Source organism: Ornithodoros turicata, chromosome 9, assembly GCF_037126465.1.
Source record: "Ornithodoros turicata isolate Travis chromosome 9, ASM3712646v1, whole genome shotgun sequence".
NCBI classification, from domain to species: domain Eukaryota; kingdom Metazoa; phylum Arthropoda; class Arachnida; order Ixodida; family Argasidae; genus Ornithodoros; species Ornithodoros turicata.
Genome location: NC_088209.1, coordinates 4,227,140 through 4,251,656, shown reverse-complemented (window position 1 = coordinate 4,251,656; position 24,517 = coordinate 4,227,140). Strand labels below are relative to the sequence as shown.

Below are 24,517 nucleotides of genomic sequence, written 5' to 3'. Positions count from 1 at the left end.
TCTACTTGGAGCTCGTCAGCCTGGCGTAGGGAAGTGACACGATCTTGGGTCGGCACAACAGTGCGTCTCGGCGAGACGTCAATGTTCCACGGTGACGACGCCACCTGTGGAGGCCGCAGTGCAAGCCAGCAAGTACATGTAAAAAGTAAAAAAATAGCCGAAGCTCTGTAGCTGCACGTTGAACATATGTTTACAATTTGATCGTGCACTCCCAGCCAAGTACACCTGTTTCGCTCTACTTGGAGCTCGTCAGCCTGGCGTAGGGAAGTCACACGATCTTGGGTCGGCACAACAGTGCGTCTCGGCGAGACGTCAATGTTCCACGGTGACGACGCCACCTGTGGAGGCCGCAGTGCAAGCCAGCAAGTACATGTAAAAAGTAAAAAAATAGCCGAAGCTGTGTAGCTGCACGTTGAACATATGTTTACAATTTGATCGTGCACTCCCAGCCAAGTACAGCTGTTTCGCTCTACTTGGAGCTCGTCAGCCTGGCGTAGGGAAGTCACACGATCTTGGGTCGGCACAACAGTGCGTCTCGGCGAGACGTCAATGTTCCACGGTGACGACGCCACCTGTGGAGGCCGCAGTGCAAGCCAGCAAGTACATGTAAAAAGTATAAAAATAGCCGAAGCTGTGTAGCTGCACGTTGAACATATGTTTACAATTTGATCGTGCACTCCCAGCCAAGTACAGCTGTTTCGCTCTACTTGGAGCTCGTCAGCCTGGCGTAGGGAAGTGACACGATCTTGGGTCGGCACAACAGTGCGTCTCGGCGAGACGTCAATGTTCCACGGTGACGACGCCACCTGTGGAGGCCGCAGTGCAAGCCAGCAAGTACATGTAAAAAGTAAAAAAATAGCCGAAGCTGTGTAGCTGCACGTTGAACATATGTTTACAATTTGATCGTGCACTCCCAGCCAAGTACAGCTGTTTCGCTCTACTTGGAGCTCGTCAGCCTGGCGTAGGGAAGTGACACGATCTTGGGTCGGCACAACAGTGCGTCTCGGCGAGACGTCAATGTTCCACGGTGACGACGCCACCTGTGGAGGCCGCAGTGCAAGCCAGCAAGTACATGTAAAAAGTAAAAAAATAGCGAAGCTCTGTAGCTGCACGTTGAACATATGTTTACAATTTGATCGTGCACTCCCAGCCAAGTACAGCTGTTTCGCTCTACTTGGAGCTCGTCAGCCTGGCGTAGGGAAGTCACACGATCTTGGGTCGGCACAACAGTGCGTCTCGGCGAGACGTCAATGTTCCACGGTGACGACGCCACCTGTGGAGGCCGCAGTGCAAGCCAGCAAGTACATGTAAAAAGTAAAAAAATAGCGAAGCTCTGTAGCTGCACGTTGAACATATGTTTACAATTTGATCGTGCACTCCCAGCCAAGTACAGCTGTTTCGCTCTACTTGGAGCTCGTCAGCCTGGCGTAGGGAAGTGACACGATCTTGGGTCGGCACAACAGTGCGTCTCGGCGAGACGTCAATGTTCCACGGTGACGACGCCACCTGTGGAGGCCGCAGTGCAAGCCAGCAAGTACTACTACGCCAGGCTGACGAGCTCCAAGTAGAGCGAAACAGCTGTACTTGGCTGGGAGTGCACGATCAAATTGTAAACATATGTTCAACGTGCAGCTACAGAGCTTCGGCTATTTTTTTACTTTTTACATGTACTTGCTGGCTTGCACTGCGGCCTCCACAGGTGGCGTCGTCACCGTGGAACATTGACGTCTCGCCGAGACGCACTGTTGTGCCGACCCAAGATCGTGTCACTTCCCTACGCCAGGCTGACGAGCTCCAAGTAGAGCGAAACAGCTGTACTTGGCTGAGAGTGCACGATCAAATTGTAAACATATGTTCAACGTGCAGCTACAGAGCTTCGGCTATTTTTTTACTTTATATGTATATATATATATATATATATATATATATAATGAAAAAAATAGCCGGAGCTCTTTGGCTGCACGTATAGCATATGTCTGTAACTCAAACATCGCCATGCCAGTACTGGACAGCTGTTTCGGCCTTCTTGGACCTCATCAGCAGTACGCAGGCAGGCGACGTTTGAGTGGATGGCGTCAGAAGGTCACGTAACACGTGATTCCTCCCGTCAGGGTGAGATAACTCACTCACTGAAAGCCCAGTGCAAAGCCAGTGAAGTATAAAATGAAAAAAATAGCCGGAGCTCTTTGGCTGCACGTATAGCATATGTCTGTAACTCAAACATCGCCATGCCAGTACTGGACAGCTGTTTCGGCCTTCTTGGACCTCATCAGCAGTACGCAGGCAGGCGACGTTTGAGTGGATGGCGTCAGAAGGTCACGTAACACGTGATTCCTCCCGTCAGGGTGAGATAACTCACTCACTGAAAGCCCAGTGCAAAGCCAGTGAAGTATAAAATGAAAAAAATAGCCGGAGCTCTTTGGCTGCACGTATAGCATATGTCTGTAACTCAAACATCGCCATGCCAGTACTGGACAGCTGTTTCGGCCTTCTTGGACCTCATCAGCAGTACGCAGGCAGGCGACGTTTGAGTGGATGGCGTCAGAAGGTCACGTAACACGTGATTCCTCCCGTCAGGGTGAGATAACTCACTCACTGAAAGCCCAGTGCAAAGCCAGTGAAGTATAAAATGAAAAAAATAGCCGGAGCTCTTTGGCTGCACGTATAGCATATGTCTGTAACTCAAACATCGCCATGCCAGTACTGGACAGCTGTTTCGGCCTTCTTGGACCTCATCAGCAGTACGCAGGCAGGCGACGTTTGAGTGGATGGCGTCAGAAGGTCACGTAACACGTGATTCCTCCCGTCAGGGTGAGATAACTCACTCACTGAAAGCCCAGTGCAAAGCCAGTGAAGTATAAAATGAAAAAAATAGCCGGAGCTCTTTGGCTGCACGTATAGCATATGTCTGTAACTCAAACATCGCCATGCCAGTACTGGACAGCTGTTTCGGCCTTCTTGGACCTCATCAGCAGTACGCAGGCAGGCGACGTTTGAGTGGATGGCGTCAGAAGGTCACGTAACACGTGATTCCTCCCGTCAGGGTGAGATAACTCACTCACTGAAAGCCCAGTGCAAAGCCAGTGAAGTATAAAATGAAAAAAATAGCCGGAGCTCTTTGGCTGCACGTATAGCATATGTCTGTAACTCAAACATCGCCATGCCAGTACTGGACAGCTGTTTCGGCCTTCTTGGACCTCATCAGCAGTACGCAGGCAGGCGACGTTTGAGTGGATGGCGTCAGAAGGTCACGTAACACGTGATTCCTCCCGTCAGGGTGAGATAACTCACTCACTGAAAGCCCAGTGCAAAGCCAGTGAAGTATAAAATGAAAAAAATAGCCGGAGCTCTTTGGCTGCACGTATAGCATATGTCTGTAACTCAAACATCGCCATGCCAGTACTGGACAGCTGTTTCGGCCTTCTTGGACCTCATCAGCAGTACGCAGGCAGGCGACGTTTGAGTGGATGGCGTCAGAAGGTCACGTAACACGTGATTCCTCCCGTCAGGGTGAGATAACTCACTCACTGAAAGCCCAGTGCAAAGCCAGTGAAGTATAAAATGAAAAAAATAGCCGGAGCTCTTTGGCTGCACGTATAGCATATGTCTGTAACTCAAACATCGCCATGCCAGTACTGGACAGCTGTTTCGGCCTTCTTGGACCTCATCAGCAGTACGCAGGCAGGCGACGTTTGAGTGGATGGCGTCAGAAGGTCACGTAACACGTGATTCCTCCCGTCAGGGTGAGATAACTCACTCACTGAAAGCCCAGTGCAAAGCCAGTGAAGTATAAAATGAAAAAAATAGCCGGAGCTCTTTGGCTGCACGTATAGCATATGTCTGTAACTCAAACATCGCCATGCCAGTACTGGACAGCTGTTTCGGCCTTCTTGGACCTCATCAGCAGTACGCAGGCAGGCGACGTTTGAGTGGATGGCGTCAGAAGGTCACGTAACACGTGATTCCTCCCGTCAGGGTGAGATAACTCACTCACTGAAAGCCCAGTGCAAAGCCAGTGAAGCATAAAATGAAAAAAATAGCCGGAGCTCTTTGGCTATACGTGCTATACGTGGCTATTGGCTACTATTGGCTATTGGCTATTGGCTATTGGCTATTGGTACTATTGGCTATACGTGCAGCCAAAGAGCTCCGGCTATTTTTTTCATTTTATACTTCACTGGCTTTGCACTGGGCTTTCAGTGAGTGAGTTATCTCACCCTGACGGGAGGAATCACGTGTTACGTGACCTTCTGACGCCATCCACTCAAACGTCGCCTGCCTGCGTACTGCTGATGAGGTCCAAGAAGGCCGAAACAGCTGTCCAGTACTGGCATGGCGATGTTTGAGTTACAGACATATGCTATACGTGCAGCCAAAGAGCTCCGGCTATTTTTTTCATTTTATACTTCACTGGCTTTGCACTGGGCTTTCAGTGAGTGAGTTATCTCACCCTGACGGGAGGAATCACGTGTTACGTGACCTTCTGACGCCATCCACTCAAACGTCGCCTGCCTGCGTACTGCTGATGAGGTCCAAGAAGGCCGCAACAGCTGTCCAGTACTGGCATGGCGATGTTTGAGTTACAGACATATGCTATACGTGCAGCCAAAGAGCTCCGGCTATTTTTTTCATTTTATACTTCACTGGCTTTGCACTGGACTTTCAGTGAGTGAGTTATCTCACCCTGACGGGAGGAATCACGTGTTACGTGACCTTCTGACGCCATCCACTCAAACGTCGCCTGCCTGCGTACTGCTGATGAGGTCCAAGAAGGCCGAAACAGCTGTCCAGTACTGGCATGGCGATGTTTGAGTTACAGACATATGCTATAGGTGCAGCCAAAGAGCTCCGGCTATTTTTTTCATTTTATACTTCACTGGCTTTGCACTGGGCTTTCAGTGAGTGAGTTATCTCACCCTGACGGGAGGAATCACGTGTTACGTGACCTTCTGACGCCATCCACTCAAACGTCGCCTGCCTGCGTACTGCTGATGAGGTCCAAGAAGGCCGAAACAGCTGTCCAGTACTGGCATGGCGATGTTTGAGTTACAGACATATGCTATACGTGCAGCCAAAGAGCTCCGGCTATTTTTTTCATTTTATACTTCACTGGCTTTGCACTGGGCTTTCAGTGAGTGAGTTATCTCACCCTGACGGGAGGAATCACGTGTTACGTGACCTTCTGACGCCATCCACTCAAACGTCGCCTGCCTGCGTACTGCTGATGAGGTCCAAGAAGGCCGAAACAGCTGTCCAGTACTGGCATGGCGATGTTTGAGTTACAGACATATGCTATACGTGCAGCCAAAGAGCTCCGGCTATTTTTTTCATTTTATACTTCACTGGCTTTGCACTGGGCTTTCAGTGAGTGAGTTATCTCACCCTGACGGGAGGAATCACGTGTTACGTGACCTTCTGACGCCATCCACTCAAACGTCGCCTGCCTGCGTACTGCTGATGAGGTCCAAGAAGGCCGAAACAGCTGTCCAGTACTGGCATGGCGATGTTTGAGTTACAGACATATGCTATACGTGCAGCCAAAGAGCTCCGGCTATTTTTTTCATTTTATACTTCACTGGCTTTGCACTGGGCTTTCAGTGAGTGAGTTATCTCACCCTGACGGGAGGAATCACGTGTTACGTGACCTTCTGACGCCATCCACTCAAACGTCGCCTGCCTGCGTACTGCTGATGAGGTCCAAGAAGGCCGAAACAGCTGTCCAGTACTGGCATGGCGATGTTTGAGTTACAGACATATGCTATACGTGCAGCCAAAGAGCTCCGGCTATTTTTTTCATTTTATACTTCACTGGCTTTGCACTGGGCTTTCAGTGAGTGAGTTATCTCACCCTGACGGGAGGAATCACGTGTTACGTGACCTTCTGACGCCATCCACTCAAACGTCGCCTGCCTGCGTACTGCTGATGAGGTCCAAGAAGGCCGAAACAGCTGTCCAGTACTGGCATGGCGATGTTTGAGTTACAGACATATGCTATACGTGCAGCCAAAGAGCTCCGGCTATTTTTTTCATTTTATACTTCACTGGCTTTGCACTGGGCTTTCAGTGAGTGAGTTATCTCACCCTGACGGGAGGAATCACGTGTTACGTGACCTTCTGACGCCATCCACTCAAACGTCGCCTGCCTGCGTACTGCTGATGAGGTCCAAGAAGGCCGAAACAGCTGTCCAGTACTGGCATGGCGATGTTTGAGTTACAGACATATGCTATACGTGCAGCCAAAGAGCTCCGGCTATTTTTTTCATTTTATACTTCACTGGCTTTGCACTGGGCTTTCAGTGAGTGAGTTATCTCACCCTGACGGGAGGAATCACGTGTTACGTGACCTTCTGACGCCATCCACTCAAACGTCGCCTGCCTGCGTACTGCTGATGAGGTCCAAGAAGGCCGAAACAGCTGTCCAGTACTGGCATGGCGATGTTTGAGTTACAGACATATGCTATACGTGCAGCCAAAGAGCTCCGGCTATTTTTTTCATTTTATACTTCACTGGCTTTGCACTGGGCTTTCAGTGAGTGAGTTATCTCACCCTGACGGGAGGAATCACGTGTTACGTGACCTTCTGACGCCATCCACTCAAACGTCGCCTGCCTGCGTACTGCTGATGAGGTCCAAGAAGGCCGAAACAGCTGTCCAGTACTGGCATGGCGATGTTTGAGTTACAGACATATGCTATACGTGCAGCCAAAGAGCTCCGGCTATTTTTTTCATTTTATACTTCACTGGCTTTGCACTGGGCTTTCAGTGAGTGAGTTATCTCACCCTGACGGGAGGAATCACGTGTTACGTGACCTTCTGACGCCATCCACTCAAACGTCGCCTGCCTGCGTACTGCTGATGAGGTCCAAGAAGGCCGAAACAGCTGTCCAGTACTGGCATGGCGATGTTTGAGTTACAGACATATATATATATATATATATATATGCATACAAGGTGTTTCATTTAAATCGAACCCCACCTTAATAAAAATAACGGCTCATTGCATCACAACGAAACAAACTGCATAGTATTACTAGTAGCCTAAAGTGTTTCAGAGTATTTTAGTACCGCAATTAATTAATTGATTAGTGGAAAAAAAATTATAACTTTCTAGTTACGAGGATTACAACGAAGATGTCAATTGTGAAGTTGTAGGCGCTGCCATGAGAAAACGAATCCAGTGGCTTGCAACACTCTAGGTCTAAAACTCGTTTTTTCCCGGGTCTGCAGAAAGGTTCCCGGATTTCCGAAACTTGGATGGAGCATGTTTCAGTCACGCCAAAACTCATTTCCGCAAATGGGTTGGTAGACCACCCTGTATATATATATATATATATATATATAAGGGGTAAAGAAATAGCAGGAGCTCTTTGGCTGCACGTATAGCATATGTTTGTAAGTCAAACGTCGCCATGCCAGTTCTGGACAGCTGTTTCGGCCTTCTTGGGCCTCATCAGCAGTACGCAGGCTGGCAACGTTTGAGCGGATGGCAGTTAACCCATCGATCCCCATAATCGATACGTAATCGATAATCAATAATCGATACCCATATCGATACCATATTACCATATAATACCATACCACCGTAATCGATACGCCATCCGCTCAAACGTTGCTTGCCTGCGTACTGCTGATGAGGCCCAAGAAGGCCGAAACAGCTGTCCAGCACTGGCATGGCGACGTTTGACCTAGAAACATATGCTATACGTGCGGCCAAAGAGCTCCTGCTATTTTTTTTACCCCTTATACACTTGACTGGCTTTGCTCTGGGCTTTCAGAGGTGTCTTAGGACACCCTGACGGGAGGCATCACGTGCCACGTGACCGTCTGACGCCATCCGCTCAAACGTTGCCTGCCTGCGTACTGCTGATGAGGCCCAAGAAGGCCGAAACAGCTGTCCAGCACTGGCATGGCGACGTTTGACTTACAAACATATGCTATACGTGCAGCCAAAGAGCTCCTGCTATTTTTTTTACCCCTTATACACTTGACTGGCTTTGCTCTGGGCTTTCAGAGGTGTCTTAGGACACCCTGACGGGAGGCATCACGTGCCACGTGACCGTCTGACGCCATCCGCTCAAACGTTGCCTGCCTGCGTACTGCTGATGAGGCCCAAGAAGGCCGAAACAGCTGTCCAGCACTGGCATGGCGACGTTTGACTTACAACCATATGCTATACGTGCAGCCAAAGAGCTCCTGCTATTTTTTTTACCCCTTATACACTTGACTGGCTTTGCTCTGGGCTTTCAGAGGTGTCTTAGGACACCCTGACGGGAGGCATCACGTGCCACGTGACCGTCTGACGCCATCCGCTCAAACGTTGCCTGCCTGCGTACTGCTGATGAGGCCCAAGAAGGCCGAAACAGCTGTCCAGCACTGGCATGGCGACGTTTGACTTACAAACATATGCTATACGTGCAGCCAAAGAGCTCCTGCTATTTTTTTTCCCCCTTATACACTTGACTGGCTTTGCTCTGGTCTTTCAGAGGTGTCTTAGGACACCCTGACGGGAGGCATCACGTGCCACGTGACCGTCTGACGCCATCCGCTCAAACGTTGCCTGCCTGCGTACTGCTGATGAGGCCCAAGAAGGCCGAAACAGCTGTCCAGCACTGGCATGGCGACGTTTGACTTACAAACATATGCTATACGTGCAGCCAAAGAGCTCCTGCTATTTTTTTTACCCCTTATACACTTGACTGGCTTTGCTCTGGGCTTTCAGAGGTGTCTTAGGACACCCTGACGGGAGGCATCACGTGCCACGTGACCGTCTGACGCCATCCGCTCAAACGTTGCCTGCCTGCGTACTGCTGATGAGGCCCAAGAAGGCCGAAACAGCTGTCCAGCACTGGCATGGCGACGTTTGACTTACAAACATATGCTATACGTGCAGCCAAAGAGCTCCTGCTATTTTTTTTCCCCCTTATACACTTGACTGGCTTTGCTCTGGGCTTTCAGAGGTGTCTTAGGACACCCTGACGGGAGGCATCACGTGCCACGTGAACGTCTGACGCCATCCGCTCAAACGTTGCCTGCCTGCGTACTGCTGATGAGGCCCAAGAAGGCCGAAACAGCTGTCCAGCACTGGCATGGCGACGTTTGACTTTTCACTTTTTTTCACACTCACCACTTTTCCTAGATCAAGTGAATTGCAATATAGCATATGCTGAAGGGCGCTCCTTGGGTGGGCATTACCAAACTCCTAAGGCAATGTCTTAATTAACTGTCAAGAATTAACTTTTTAATTATAAAAGCTACGGAATTGTCCCAATGAGGACATCTGGTCCATTCGGTCACCTGATACCGGAGCCGTTTTCAGAACAAAAATCCGTTCGATAGATCGTCCACAAAAAATTCGGGAAGGAACACCATTTTTTTCCTTATTTTGTTCCTTGCGCGTCTTGGAAGCCGCGTCTTTCCTTCACACCAATGTGAGAGGGTGAAGGAGCACACTGCACGCGATGCCACGTCACGGCCTTGTGCCTTGGCGTGCAAGGTCAGCGATTTGACCCCCTTGGACTTCTATCTGTGGGGCCGCATTAAAGACGCGGTTTACCAAAGCGAGTCCGCAACGCCAGAGGAACTACAGGGGAGAATAACCGACTTCTGTCGTGCGATTTCACAAGAGGAACTGCGGATGGCAGCAAATCATGCATTGTACAGACGCCAGCTGTGCATCGGGAAAAATGGGAGCCACTTTGAGCACCTTCTTTAACTGTTACATTTTTTTATGTGCTCTACGTGTACTCTTTATGTGAAATAGTGAAGGGAATAAAAAACACCCAGGAGGACAACCGGCTTCGGTGATTATCATTAACTCATGGCTGCGAACAGATAAGCTTGTGAAGGCAAAATACGTGATTGAATCCAGTCCAAGCCCTCCCTTTTTCCTTCTGTTTTCTCATGTTGGTTCCATGCGCAGTGGGAGTGTCTTCGAGCCGAGACAATAGTCCCGCCGCCGCGAATTCCAAAAGCGCGCTTACAGAGATGGCAAGTTTTCGGGTGTCTAATTTTTGTGTAAATATCGTGAAAGATGCTGTTTGTAACTGATATGGTGTGCTGTGGCCATGGCCTTTCTAATTAGCACAAAAAAATTCCCTTTCCTTGGGATTTTTTTTGTTCAATTAAGCTAATTAGACAAATTAATGAGGTACACTGATGAAAACCACCTGTTGTGGCGGCAAGAACCTTCACAAGTATGACGCAGAAGGTTTCTAATTTTTATCTCAAGTACATTTTATTTCTCTCGCTGCCGATAGGGGACAGGTGGGCCACGGGATGGAGATTCCAGACAAGTAAGCCGAAAGTAGTCACCGGAAGAACTCTATTACGATAAACGAAGTTATCAAATCCAAGGCTATAGTGATGTGACGTCACTCGCGTCAAAAAAAGACAGGACAATTGGCTTATCTTGTTTTCGGTCACTCTTAAGTGAAACGCCCTGTATGTACAGGGTGTTTCCTTTTATTTGCAACAAATTTTCATAAAAAGGGGAGTTGCCTTAGGGCGGTTTTACCTTTGCCTTTGGATTACTCGACGGGGTTGCTACTAGGAAACCAATTTTTTGCTCAATTAGGGGACTAATTAACAGATATATTATAATGAACTTTTCAATTATTGACTTTAGGGAGCACATTGCAATTGTAATATTAAATGGTGATCACCACATGGTCCGCTCGAACCATTGATGAAGGGCTAAACTAATCTCAGCGCGTGCTATAGACCTAAGCATTTCACCTCGGCCGTCCGCTGTAAACAGAAAGTGATTACCAAAAGAGCGACGGTGACGTCGATATCTCCGCCCTCACTTAACGTCACAGAAGAACGTCATACGCGATTGTGGCACACCCTTACCGCCGTATGTTTCACGATCTTTGTTTTTTTTTCCCCTTCCTTTCGTTCCTTCATGTGTTCGCAGTCGCTGCCGCATCAGTCCTTTCATCCTGCTGGACTCAGCTCTTGCCCTTCCCCGGTACGATAAGCGCTGATATGTGGTGGCGATGCGCGAAGCTCTTTGCAAGCAAAAAAGAAAACAAAAACAAACAAAGATAGTTTTTCTGCGACGTTAAGTGAGGGCTGAAATATCGACGTCACCGTCGCTCTTTTTGCGATCAACTTGTGTGTCCATTGGACGGCCAAGGTGAATACTTAGGTCTCTAGCACACTGTGCGATTACGTTAGTCCTTCATCAGTGGTTCGAGTGAATCATGTGGTGATCAGGCTTTAATATTATAATTGCAATGTGCTCCCTGAAGTAATAACTATAAAGTCAATTGAAATATATGAGAATTACTCCCCTAACTTACCAAAAATTTGGTTTCCTAGTAGCAACCCCATCGAGTAATCCAATGACAAAAGTAAAACCGCTCTAAGGCAACTCCCCTTTTTATGAAAATTTGTTGCAAATAAAAGGAAACACCCTGTATGCGTGTGTGTGTGAAGGTACAAAATATTCGGGGTTTGTGGCCACTTTCTCGTCTCTCCATTTGGGTGTTAACCCCCTTTCGCAACTGACATCAGGCTGTTCTTCAAAGCATGATTAAGACAAAAAAAAAGTATTTGCCGCTCATACGCCGTAACATTTTTGAACACAAACTTGACAACGAATGTCTCCATTCGGCGTCTAATGCTACGTTCACACTACGTCATCGAAAGCCGCGAACGCGGGAAACTAATTCAGTGCTTTTACGGCATTTGCGGCCCTCTCGTTCACACTGTGTTCGGAACGCCGGGAATGCCGGCACTACTGGCACCACCGTACTCCACTACAGAAACTGATCCGTTTCATTCTTCGAATTGTACTCAAGCTCCACACGTGCAATACGTAAAATGTCGTTGTGATACATTTATTGCGTTTTATACAGCAATCTGTAAAGCGACGCCCGCTTCGAGCAGCAGACGACACATGTCTACACAGAGTCGACACACTTACTTCCTCGTCTTTCAGCAGCTGCTATGATGAGGTCTTTATATCTACGTTTCCGCTCCTCTTGCGTTTGCTGTCGTACACCATTTAGCTCTACCTTAGAGTCTTGATTAGAATTTCGTAGACCAGGTTATGCATCCTCCATGTTTGTTCTCTACGCTGCTGTTCTCCCGTCCCAGCATTCTCGCTCGCGGAGCGCGCTGATTGGTCCAGACTCGCGTCTTTCCCGGCACTGCCGTCAAAAGTAGAAGCAATCTCGAATCCCGGTGCGGGCTGTGCTGTCTGGGGTTTTTCCTGGGTTTTCCTCAGACGCTTTCAGACATATGTCGGCACAGTTCCCTTAGAAGTCGGCCCAGGACGCACATTCCCCCAGGGCGTGAGTCGTGACGTTGCCCACATACGTGAGGCCGACAACGGCAAGCCCTATCACCACCACCACCACCACCACCACCACCACCACCACCACCAGAAGCAATCTCTACTCTCGCGCTGCGGCTTCTGGCACCTTCGCGGCGTCCGCGAAATTCACGGATTGCTGTGTGAACGTGACAAGTTCACCGGCATCTCCGTCGTTCGCGACATTCGCGGCGTTCCCTGACGTAGTGTGAACGTAGCATAAGCAGCCTCAGTCAACATGTTTGTGCAATGCTCCGACAGCCATCGCTCCTGTTGCAACACCTGTCATGCATGTCACCTGACGCCCCGCCGAAACACGTTCTCGCCCCACGCGCTTGGCGCTCTTGCGCCAGGCAGAGCATGGGTCTCAGTGCACCAGCATTGAGCATTCCAGTGCGTTATGCGGCTCTCTCCCTGAATGACACTGCTGAAGGAGTTTTTGCCGCATGCGTCAGATGCACACTGGTGATATGTTGTGCATACGTGTGACGCACCAAAAATTATCACGGTTGTCGCTAGTAAGTACAAAAAAGAAGGCCGTAAGGCATACGGAAGGCTAAGTGAAAAAATGCGAAGTAGTTCCAGCCCGCGGTAACCTAACTACTGTAGTTAAGTACTTGTGGTTTAACCACTAGTTGTAACTATCATTTTGGAAAGTAGTTTCTAACTACTATTTAACTAAGAGTAGCTTAACTAGTAGTTTAACCACGACTAGTTAACTACTGCACATCCCTGCAATTTAGGAACACTAACGGACGAGGCACAAAAGGAACCACACAGACAACTGAAGTGTATTTTAGATAAAGTACAAACAGACGTAGGCACACAGACCGGTAACAGGCGACAGGTGGCGACATTCAAGAGCGCCACACGCATGTGGGAAACAAACCATCTCACTCCGTAGATAACAACAGCATGGTTAACTGTTTAAAAAGGCGACCTCGTTATCAGACAATGTAATAGATGGTTTACTGACACACTTACCTTCTCAATTTAAAAGAGTGTAATGGGCTTCCATGACGTGAGCGATCTGGTGCCCCGCTCTCCCTAGGGCAGTGAGCAGGTCGCGTGGGTCAGCAGCTCACGCAATAGAACTGCATATCGATAACCTCAAAAAACCACGTAGATAACAAAGTTGAAATCACAGATTCCGTTACTCGACAAGTGTGTAAGTTCTACTGGGTTTAGCGAAGTAGGTGGTGCCCCGTGCTTTGAGAAAGAGCCTGACATCCAGAGAATGATTCAGTTCTCTTTTTTTTATTCTTTTTTTTGCGCATTGACAACTACGATCATAATGCACCCAGAGAATGATATGAAAAAGTGGCCGCAGGACTCGCGCAACGCTAAAAAATAGTTCCCTTCAAATATTGTTTTTCCTAGGGCACAGAAATGCGATGCTGTTTCGATTCTAGTGGACTAAACACCTCATGGTTGTGCTCTAAAACTTCGCAATTGCGCGGTCGAAGTTCTTTTTACAAATTTCAGAAGATAAATTATGAAGTGGATTAACGGCTTTTTATTTTATTATTTTTTTTATTTATAAAATACTACAAACCCTGAAAGGGTCCCAGTAGGAGGGGCACAGAAAGTCCAAAATAATTTACAACAGGACACATATGTCACATCATGTAACTGCGTTCAAGCCTTTCACAAATGCCGTGACAGAGCGGTGTGAGACCTGAGCAGATGACAGAGAATTCCATTCTTCGACGGTTCGAGGAAAGAACGAATATTTAAAGCAGTCAGTCCTGCACTGGAATGGTTTGAGTGTGCGCTGATGGCTTAGCCGTGTTGATCTGGGTGCGTGTGGAGTGATATAGTCCTGATGATTGATTCGAAATTGACCATTGAGTAAATGAAAAAGAAACTGGAGCCTATGAGTCTTTCTACGCTCTTCCAGCGGTATTAAGCCACTCCGTGCGTAAAGAGGAGTAACTGAGGTGAGACGATGGTACGACTTAAAAATAAAACGTAACGCTCTCCTTTGTACGGATTCAAGAAGTCGAATATTCGCAATGGTGTACGGGTCCCAAACAATATCACTATATTCCGGAATAGGACGGACTAATGTTTTGAATGCCGTTAACTTAGTATGAGCTGTGCATTCACGGAAATGACGTTTTAAGAACCATAATTTCTTGTTAGCCTTCTTTGTTATGCACTGGATGTGCTTATTCCAGCGCAGGTCTGATGTAAGAAAAACGCCCAGGTATTTGTATTCGGAGACCCTTGAGAGATTCACTGAGTTAATACAATAATTGAAGGTGAGCGGTTTCCTTTTCCGAGTGACACTCATGACCACACACTTATTTATGTTAAGAGGTAACTGCCATGTCTCACACCAGTCAGCCATTTTCTGCAAACAATTATTTAAACATGCATAGTCATCACCGCCATTGATCTCCTTATGCAATACAGAGTCATCGGCAAAAAAGTTCATTTTAACATCGATACCCATACCAACATCATTTATAAAAATTAAAAACAACAAAGGACCCAAGACCGAGCCCTGGGGAACACCGGATGTAACTGGTACGAAGGACGAGTCGGCGTTATTCGCATGGACAAATTGTTTTCTATTGTCAAGGTAGTTGGAAAGCCAGGTAAAGAGTTCATCATTTACAATTTCCTTCAATTTTAATAATACTTTACTGTGAGAGACTCTGTCGAATGCTTTAGCCAAATTCAGAAAAATAACGTCGACTTGTCCACGAGCGTCTACAACTTTGGCAAGGTCATGGGTAATGTTCACAAGCTGTGTCACTGTGCTTAGACCGTGGCGAAAGCCATGTTGACTGGTGGAGAAGAAATTCTTACTTTCCAGATATTTTGAAATATGCTTATATACGATATGTTCTAATACTTTACTACATGTGCTCAGAAGGGATATCGGCCGGTAATTTGCAATATTTAGTTTGGAACCTGTTTTAGGAATAGGAACAACCTTGGCTATCTTCCAATCGTCCGGGAGCTCCCCACGTGTCAAAGATACGTTAAAAATAAGAAAAAGGTACTTGGTGCACCACTCGGCGTACCGAGTTAGAAAAGTATTTGGGATGCCGTCTGGGCCTATGGCCTTCTTGCCGTTTAAGTTAAGGAGTAGTGTAAGGATTCCTTGCTCGCTAATGCTAAGTCGTGGCACTGGTTCTGTGGGAAAACTGGCCACAGATGGTAAGCACCCGTCGTCAATGGTAAATATGGCAGCAAAATGTTCATTGAGTAGAGAGGATACGGAGCAGCCGTCGTGAACAATATTATCGCCATGTGCTATCATTATTTGATTATCTTTGTTCGGCGAGGCGTGCCTCCAGAACCTGGATGGGTCCGATGTTAGCAGATTATGTAGTGTTATGTTGAAGTACCTTGTTTTTGATTCCCGTATATCCGCTCTCAGTTCAGCACGAAGCCGCCTGATATCAAGAGATAGGTTCTTGTCGCCCTTCCTAACTAATCTTTGTACTTTCCTTTTCTTATGAATTATTGAGCGAGTTATCCATGGATTTTCGGAACGAAACCGTTTACGGCGTTGGGGCACGAACTTCCGGATGCATTCATGCACTGTTCGTTTAAAGAGGTCCCACAGGGAGTTGACTGACACAGATGAAATTGCTAGGGCACTGAAGGTATCAAAGAAGTTGGAAAGCTCATCAATTACACTATTGTCGTCTGCCCTAGAAAAGTCATTAAATACGCGAGTTGTTAACTGCTGCCGTTTTTGGTGAAGGGTCCCAAATTCTAACAGTACCATCCTGTGGTCCGATATGCCTTCAAGGATGCTGCATTCCGCTTCTCTAGTAAATATATTGTTTGATACAAACATCAAATCCAATATTGACGAGGTAGGACTTTATAACTACTGGTACACTACGCCCTGATACAGGAGGACCTTAGAGTAGGCCTCCTCGGGAATACATATATTCAACGACTTTTTTTTTTTTTCAAATTTAAAAATTTCAAATTTCAAAGTTATTGTCAGCCTTAAGTGACGCACACTGTATAATAAAGGCAAGCACAACCGCCGTATAAAATGATACAGGGTGTCCCAGAAATTGTGTCATTGAATTATAATAAAACAACTGCGCCACCTAGGCTAGAACCATGCGGTCAACGGCATTTGTTCTTACTAGGTTTTTCCCACCTCCTATTGTGAATGGCATGTATCGTAAGTTTAATTATGCAAATAGTTGCGAACTGAACTCGGAAATTAAAGTAAAGTACAGGTCAACTTTTTACTCCACCAGTATGAGGAGCGTGTCGAATTCACTCAAATTCATGATAATTAACTGGGATATTCACGAGCAGACCTGTGAAGTAATTACAAGTAATTGAATTACTGTAATTAATTAGTTTCGTAGTAATTAATTACTTCCGGAATTACATTAGGTTTTATGTATTTGTAACCGTAATTGAATTACTTTTACAAGTAATGCGTAACGCATTTCGAATTACTTTCGGAATGACTTTGAACGCTATCTGGGAAGGCCCAATGTTTAAAGTTTTTTGTCAGTTCCACATCGTTTTTTTCGTTTTTTTTCGCAGTGATTACCCAAAGACTCGATTCAGATCGGCACATTTTTCGGTATAGATTTTTTACATTCGAATGTAGAAGGAGAAAAACTCTTGCGCCATGGGAAAAGGAGCAGGAGTTGTGGGTATCGGCCCGCACTTCAGAGTCGTTAGAGTGCTTGAAAGGTCTTCCTGCTCGAGGTGTTCAAGGTGTTCAAGAAGTACAACGTTGGGCTGCCCAGCAGTGCACCAGTGGAACGTCTGTCTTCGGTTAGTGGTCTTGTTATGACAAGGAGACGTGGCAGCCTCACAGACAAGAAGTTTGAGAATACCATACTCTTGAAAGCCAATGGAAGTTACAAGCTGCACTCATGATCTGCACTTTGTTCACATACCTGAAGAAAGAAAGCCTTTCGAGTGTGATGTTCGGTGTTTCTTTAACATAGCAAGAGACTTGCCCTTGTGTAAGAATTCTCTAACTTGTTTTTGTACCAGAAGCACCATCGTTCAGAACATGTGCAATAAATGTGTACATCAAATCTTGCAGTTTGCCCGTTGCAGTCAACTTTGTGAATGTAATTCAGTGTAATGCAATTACTTTTTTCAGTAATTGTAATCGAATTACAATAGAAAATGAGTAATTGTAACTGTAATTTAATTTCTTTTATGAACATGTAATTATAATCGTAATTCAATTACTTTGGAAAAGTATTTTTTACAGGTCTGTTCACGGGCTGTCCCATCGGAAAAAATAGCCGAACATCGTTCATTCGGAGCATCGGACCATAACGCGCTACGACTTTTTGAGCGGAATCGCTCTCAGTCCGATGAAAGGCGGTTCCAAACCCAGCCCACAGAGTGACAGTAAAAAAAGTGGCAGTTCCTGAAATTGGGAGAGGGCAAGCAGATCCCAGCGAAACCGGGACGCGATAAGCCTTGCCTGTGTTATCTCTTTCTGCTATGCCGGTGTGGGCTGGGTTTCCAACCTCCTTTCGTCGGACTGACAACGATTGCGCTGAAAAATTATTCGCGTGCTATCCTGTGGGAGCCCCGTAGAGAATGATGTTCGGTTATTTTTTTCCGATGGGATAACTCCTGAATATCCCTGCGAATTATCATTACTTGGAGTAAGTTAGGCACGCTCTTCACATTGGTGGGGTAAAAAAGCGACCTTTACTTGGCAAATTTCCAACTTCAGTTCGCAAAAATTTACATAATTAAACTTACGTTACACGACGTTCAGGAGGAGGAGGAGGTGGCAAAAACTTAGTAAAAACAAATGTCGTTGGCCGCATGATTCTAGGTGGTGTATTTTTGTTATTATAATTCAATGACACATGTTCTGGGGCACCCCGTATAGCTGTTATTTCACATGCCTTGCAAACGACAGAATATGCACGGTGGAGTTGCGAATCGCTCAGATGAACACAGGCGAAACAGTAAGCTGCAACACAAACTTGATCCAGAACGTTAATGTCTTTCAAAGTGTGCTGGCCATCATCATCATCACACACTTCCGAAACCCACAAAGCGTAAAATCACTCATATTCAACGACCTTTCCGAAAGAAAAACGAACCGCGAATTTGATAAGACTCTGCCTAGTCTTACACCATAAAGCGCAATGTATAGAGGTTCAAAACTGGAGACTATTCTCGAAGAATGCTCGTGATTATGGGACCGAAGAGAGGCTTCAACGTTAACACTGTGCGATCCAGGACCCACAATCCACGGGTGCTTCGTGTTCCGACGCGCCGTAATCCCGAAGGACACGCACATCGATATATTCTCCTGAGGATGAAGCTGACGATTGTCCACTGGCGGCCGCCATCACGCCCGCGCATAAGGGGGGCCGTCGATCGTCTGATCAGACGTGGCATCTGGAAAGGGCAAAAAATAAGAAGTTACAAAAAAGAACAAGAAAAACATCACATTTGATGTCAACGAGGGCAAAGTTTGCAGCGAGGAGACTCCGCTAACCCGCCATGGGCTGTCCCATCCCGAGCGGTTTGCAACTGTGTCGACAGTGTGGAAGAAAGGTTGGGATGGCGACGAACATGTTCTGGAGTGCTCTTGCCCTTCGTCCTGCTGAATAGATGCGTTCTATGTACTCGTTTGTGGCAAGGAACAGATATTGCAATGTTCAATTCTAACGTAACAGATGTACGTTGCGCACTCAACCGGTAAGGCCCGTCCAATCGGTCCATTTCACATACTGGACAGCAGCGAGCAAACCGCAAAACATCCTGTCTCATGCGAGGCCACAACGGGATACGATATAACTTACAATGAGTCTTGCTGCAGCTACCGTGACCTGCAGAAAAAGCCGAGTCATGGAAATTTCTGATTAATAACTTGGGTAGCTTTTGTGGTGCTGTAATACGGAAAATGCTTTTACGGAGAGCACACTAAAATTGACACAATATCGGACCAATGTGGACAGTCAGGTTGGCCAGTTCTTCCAACACTGGTCCAACGTGAAAACTGCAGCCAGGCTCCACATTTACCCAATATGGGCTTCCTATATTGGCGAGCCAATATTGCCTATATTGCGCCAATTTTTCGGTAGTAACGTCAACGATGAGTCCGCTTAATCATATAGCATTATCCTGTATAATATCCACCACTGTTAGTGGTGGATATCTCTCATACAAACATTTATACGACAGGATCGACACGAGCGACTACTGGAAGCAAATCTGAGCAAATGTAAGAGTGAAAGGGGGATGAGTGAGAGAGTGGTTGGTTTGTCCCTTCAGATGACGCACCTTTCGAAATCGATGGGGAGGTGTGTTAGCTTAGCTCAAGTGGTAGACCCTGGTAATCCAGAAGATGTGGGTTCGAGTCCTACAGCTGACTAACCCTTTCAGTGACTTCCATATTTCATCATTAATTTCTTAGGCACTTGGGGCCTTGTATGTATTTGTCACTGCTATGTGTTCCAGCCTCAGAACATCAATTGTCTCATCGGCTTTGCATATTCGTTACAGGATATCGATGGTCGCTACGAAACATGGAAACGTAGCCGTAAATTGTTGAAGGATTACACCAACGTAAGCCCAACTGTTATGTGCCTCTACTGAGGTTTTGTGTTGTCCTATAAGTCTGACTGTTTGTGTGCAGGAGATGGAGCACCGGGTCGGGAAAGAACGAGACGAGGCTCGCCGTGTGTATGAAAAGAAAATGAAAGAGGTTACCCTTATTATGTGACTTTATACGAGTTCTGAAGCCGGCACCTAAACTGTAGTAACATCCAACCACGGTTACTTATCGAAAATAATAATATTTCCGACTCTCTTTCTGATACCTAACGGACTGAACTATTTGTTTCTGTTGTACACAGAATATCAGCACAAAAATGTGTCACACAACGCAGCCATCAGGAAACGAAATGTAGATCGAGACAAGTGCATGAGCTAGCAGAAGCATCGGCTTGTTTCCTCTCTAATAAACGCGTTTTCTGTTTTAGATGATTGAAGAAGAGCACACTAAACGCAACGTAGCGCTTGCTGCTATGGAAGAAAAATACGGCCTAGATATGGAAAAGGTAAACTGAAAGCTGCCTCATTTTTTGACATGCATCAGGGCTCTGGTACAACACACATCGTTATGACATGTTTTACCTTCCACAGATGAGAAAGTCTATGGAAACTGCAGCAAGGCATGCTAGGATCGCTGCTGTACTACAGGGTATCCCAGTGTTCGGCCCACTTGTAGGAGGAATATATGCACTGTCGACTTCTCCATGTAAGTATCTGCATGAGAACGACGTACTGAAATGTTTTCATGCTCATCAATGCGGATATCGTCTGTTATGTTAGTAGCTAGTAGCAACGTCTACGACGAGAGGCAAATGCTTTAAACACAAGCAGCACTTTGGCGAGAGGGCAATTCCTTGTCTCTTGGAATGAAGAACTGCTCTTATACTCTTTATGTAGCCAGCTTAAAATTACCCCACAAGGACGCCTTCTAATATGAGGCCCCTTGTGGAACCAACAAAATCTACTAAATGAAAATTGACTGAACCCGAAGATGCAGACGATCACAAACACTTTCTCGATTATCCCCAGTTGCATTTTGACAATTATTCAACCTCTACTACGTTGCGCGCTGCGTTGCGCTATGTTAGCCGTTGTACGGATCATGTATCGGTATTTCGTATCACCGGGGCGATCATTTCATACGGACCATGTGTTGGGACCATCGGGAGTGTTGTACAAATGTGTGCACATTAGAAAAACGCGAACGTCTTGATAAGCGATGACAGGTAACATAGATGAAGGAAAGATAAAGTAAATACGAAAGTGCAAAAAATGCAAACATAAGAAACGCCTAGAAAGTATTTATGTTGCAGCTTAAATAACGTGCCAGTGATTTAGTACTTTTCCGCTCCGGCAATCAGTCCACACAATCTCTTCCAATTTAACTTACACACATTTATGATTTTTGCATTATCTGTGAACATTTTAATAGGTATGTCAGACAGATTGTCGGCCCCATGTAAAATCAAGCAGGAAGGTCACGTCAATCGCGGATTTTGCACATTGGTCAATTGTTGTCGCTGATGAGTTTTTGTGCGAAATAAATTACGATGATCGGGGCGCGAAATCAAAGTTTGTCGTTTCTAGTTTTTCGCGCGTTTGCGTATAGGATAAGCGTTTCTTTTCGACATTGTCTAACCATTATTTTATATATGCTTGCAATGAACTTCATTATAAAATTATGCACAGGAGGCATTGATGAAACAGGAAACATAAATTCTGAACATGGGTATCGCAAAATTATATACCCAGTCGGAAGAGTCACTCCTATGGCTGTGTTTGGTCCGTATTGGTGAGATTAGCGTCACATCAATTGCCCATCCCTGCTGCTCCATTTGAAGTCGTCGTTGCGGTTGGGTTGAAGTTTTACATCAGGAAACTACTCAGAGTTTTCCAGAAAATCTGAGATTCCCCCAAAGTGGCTTAGTTGGATTTCATTGATCTGTCATTGTGAGGTAGATGAGTTGCATTAAGGGGACGGTAGCATTCGAAAGCCCTTTAGTACGATTTCTTCCACTGCTTCACCAGTTGACGTATCGGTTCGGTGTGCCGTTCGAATTCGAAATGAATTCCATGGACACGCCTTGCAACGAAAGTGCTCAACAACGGTCAGGTTCATTTACAGTATGTACGAAGCAACGACATACGGCTTACGACATGCTGATCCAGAATTCGGCTGGCTGAAGGAAATATTCAGGCCGATCAAGGCCTTCTCGTGGCGAATTCCTCCGCACGACATCTTTCCAAAATTACCTACACAAGCTTATAAAGGCTAAAAGTAACTATTACCCAGCAGTTTGTCCCAATAGAGGCGCTCGAGAAAATGACGAAACCAAACTCTTAACTGGCTAATTGAACTATGTTGGTCACATGCATGCTGAACACGTCAGAGGCTACCCTCAAGGTGATTTTAATCTGATAATCTTGTCTGCATTCTTGAACACGTCGTGGTGTCGTCAGTGCTTCCGACTTAGGGTTACCCAAATGAAAAACACACAAGCAAAAAAAGCGGGGCGAACGGGTCGCTATCACCTCTACTCATACCCGGCAAGGGGGCTACATGTCTCCGACTCATTACACAATACAATGGTGCACTCAATGAACATGGCCTGAGACGGTTGCTGGCTTCGGGTTTAGACATATGTACAGCTCTTGCCTCCCCCTCCTCAAACTCGTTGTGGTGCACTATTGTATTACAAAGACTAAATAACTAAGGGTTGTGGGACCTTAAGCTGTAGGAGTCTCATTAGAAAAGAAAGAAAACACCGAAGCTCGTTTCCCAGTCACTCAAAAGGAGAATGTTCACAAATGTAGGCGGAATCCTTTCCGGAAGGCTAAAAAGAAAAAAGAAAAAAAAACTCTGCGTATGTCAGCTACACATGGGTGTCAGGTGTAACAAGAACAGCTCACAGCCATGGTCGGCAATGATATAAGGAAGAAACTGATCACACAAAAGAAAAATCTACCTAATGCAAAGGTGTGCGATAGTAGCTCTAGGGTTCGAATTAATCCGAACATAAAAGTGTTTGGCGACCTATCCTTACTCGAACCGCAACTGCGACAAAGCGAGTGCGTTATCATGTGCGTGTGTGTTACCTCTGCAGTGAAAAATATTTACATTACACCTCAGCAGTGCCAGTGCCGAGCGTCAAGTTTACATCCCTGTGGTGTCGTGCAAGCTAGATAGGCAAGAGGGTTGTAATCGGATACCACGGTAATATTTCCACCAAATATCCAACGACCAAACTTCTTTTTAAGAGCCCAGCGAACCGCAAACGGCCCGGGTTCGAACGCCCCTCAACGAATCTGTGTTTCCGAGAATCTGTGCCTCGGGAAAAGCGATAGAGACTTCTTTGCCTTTATCACCTATTCCGGTGGAGCAGGCGCCAACCACGTAGGATGATGCCTTCGTGTAAACCGGATATGATCACTCGGGGTTTGGCGTGGCAAGACTGACCTTTAAGGGCCAGTTCTCACTTGACGACGAGCGACGCGACGTCGTGAACGGACGACGGAAATAGATGTGCATTTCCGGCGTTGAGACAAGATAGACGTCGAACCAAAGAACTTGCCATGCCGAACTTCTTTCACGACGTCGGCGAGAACTCACGAGAACGATGTACCGGCGACCAATCAGGTGACACAGAAAGACCACTCCTCCTTATTTTTCGTCTGCTTTTGACGACGGAATGCCAGTGTGGTGGGAACATGAAAATCGTGCGCGCTGACCGGTCGGCGGAAATGCACATCTATTTCCGCCCTCCGTTCACGACGCCGCGTCGGGCGTCGCCAAGTGAGAACTCGCCCTAACTAGTCTTGAAAGGATGCTTCCGCATCGTCGTTCCTTCGTGTCACGATGATGCGAAATCTTCCTTTCAGTTTTGTTCGGGATCCTTTTCCACATCAGCCCAGATCAGCCCACATCAGTTAAACCTGGTAGGCGTGGCCCTCCATAATCTCGACCGTAGTAGTCTCGATGTAGTGATAAGGAAACTACAGCCATATCAAAACAACACGCATGCTGGCAACCCTGTAAATCAATAATACATATAGCGACAGTTCAACTTTATGCACGCTACTCCGGAATATGACCGGGTACATAACGTGACGTAGTGCTCTACATTTGTGACCGGAAACACCGGAGAACTAGAAATCATCGCGATAGCGACGCTATTAACGGCAGCAAAGATTGTGTGCGCAAAACCGATTGAGCGACGGCACACTGAGAGAGCGGGTCACAGCAAGGGAAAGGCGAAAAACCATCCGCATCTGGCACGGGACTCCGCTGGACACATGCATATCTTGCGTTTTTGCTCCTGTCATACTGCAGCACGCTGCGGTTTCTGGTTTCCGGATTTCAGACCTCAGAACCATAATTATTCATTTAAACAACCGACATATCTTATTAATGAACGTATCTAATTACGAAACTTGATATGGAGTCGAGGCTGCTGTCGAAACAACATCATGTCGAACCGAACATTTAGGAACATTAGGGCTCACTCGTTGAGAAGCACCCTTATTAACTGCCCCTGTATTTGCATCAACTGCAATACGAATACCTAAAACTAGCTATACCTAGATGAATAAAAAGTTAAAATGAATATCAACTATAACAATAATAGTCAATTGTTTGTCTTTTTGGCATTACTG

The 24,517-nt window shown here is 46.4% G+C and overlaps 1 protein-coding gene across 1 annotated transcript in view; it reads left to right on the top strand.

Moving 5' to 3' along the window:
• Positions 1 to 24,517, top strand: part of LOC135369212 (atlastin-2-like) — a 144,159-nt gene that overhangs the window by 119,386 nt on the left and 256 nt on the right. Inside the window, exons 10-13 of the mRNA XM_064602841.1 lie at positions 19,814 to 19,876; positions 19,947 to 20,015; positions 20,293 to 20,370; positions 20,456 to 20,570. Of these exons, the coding sequence (XP_064458911.1) occupies positions 19,814 to 19,876; positions 19,947 to 20,015; positions 20,293 to 20,370; positions 20,456 to 20,570 (325 nt within the window). The remainder of the gene's footprint in view (positions 1 to 19,813; positions 19,877 to 19,946; positions 20,016 to 20,292; positions 20,371 to 20,455; positions 20,571 to 24,517) is intronic.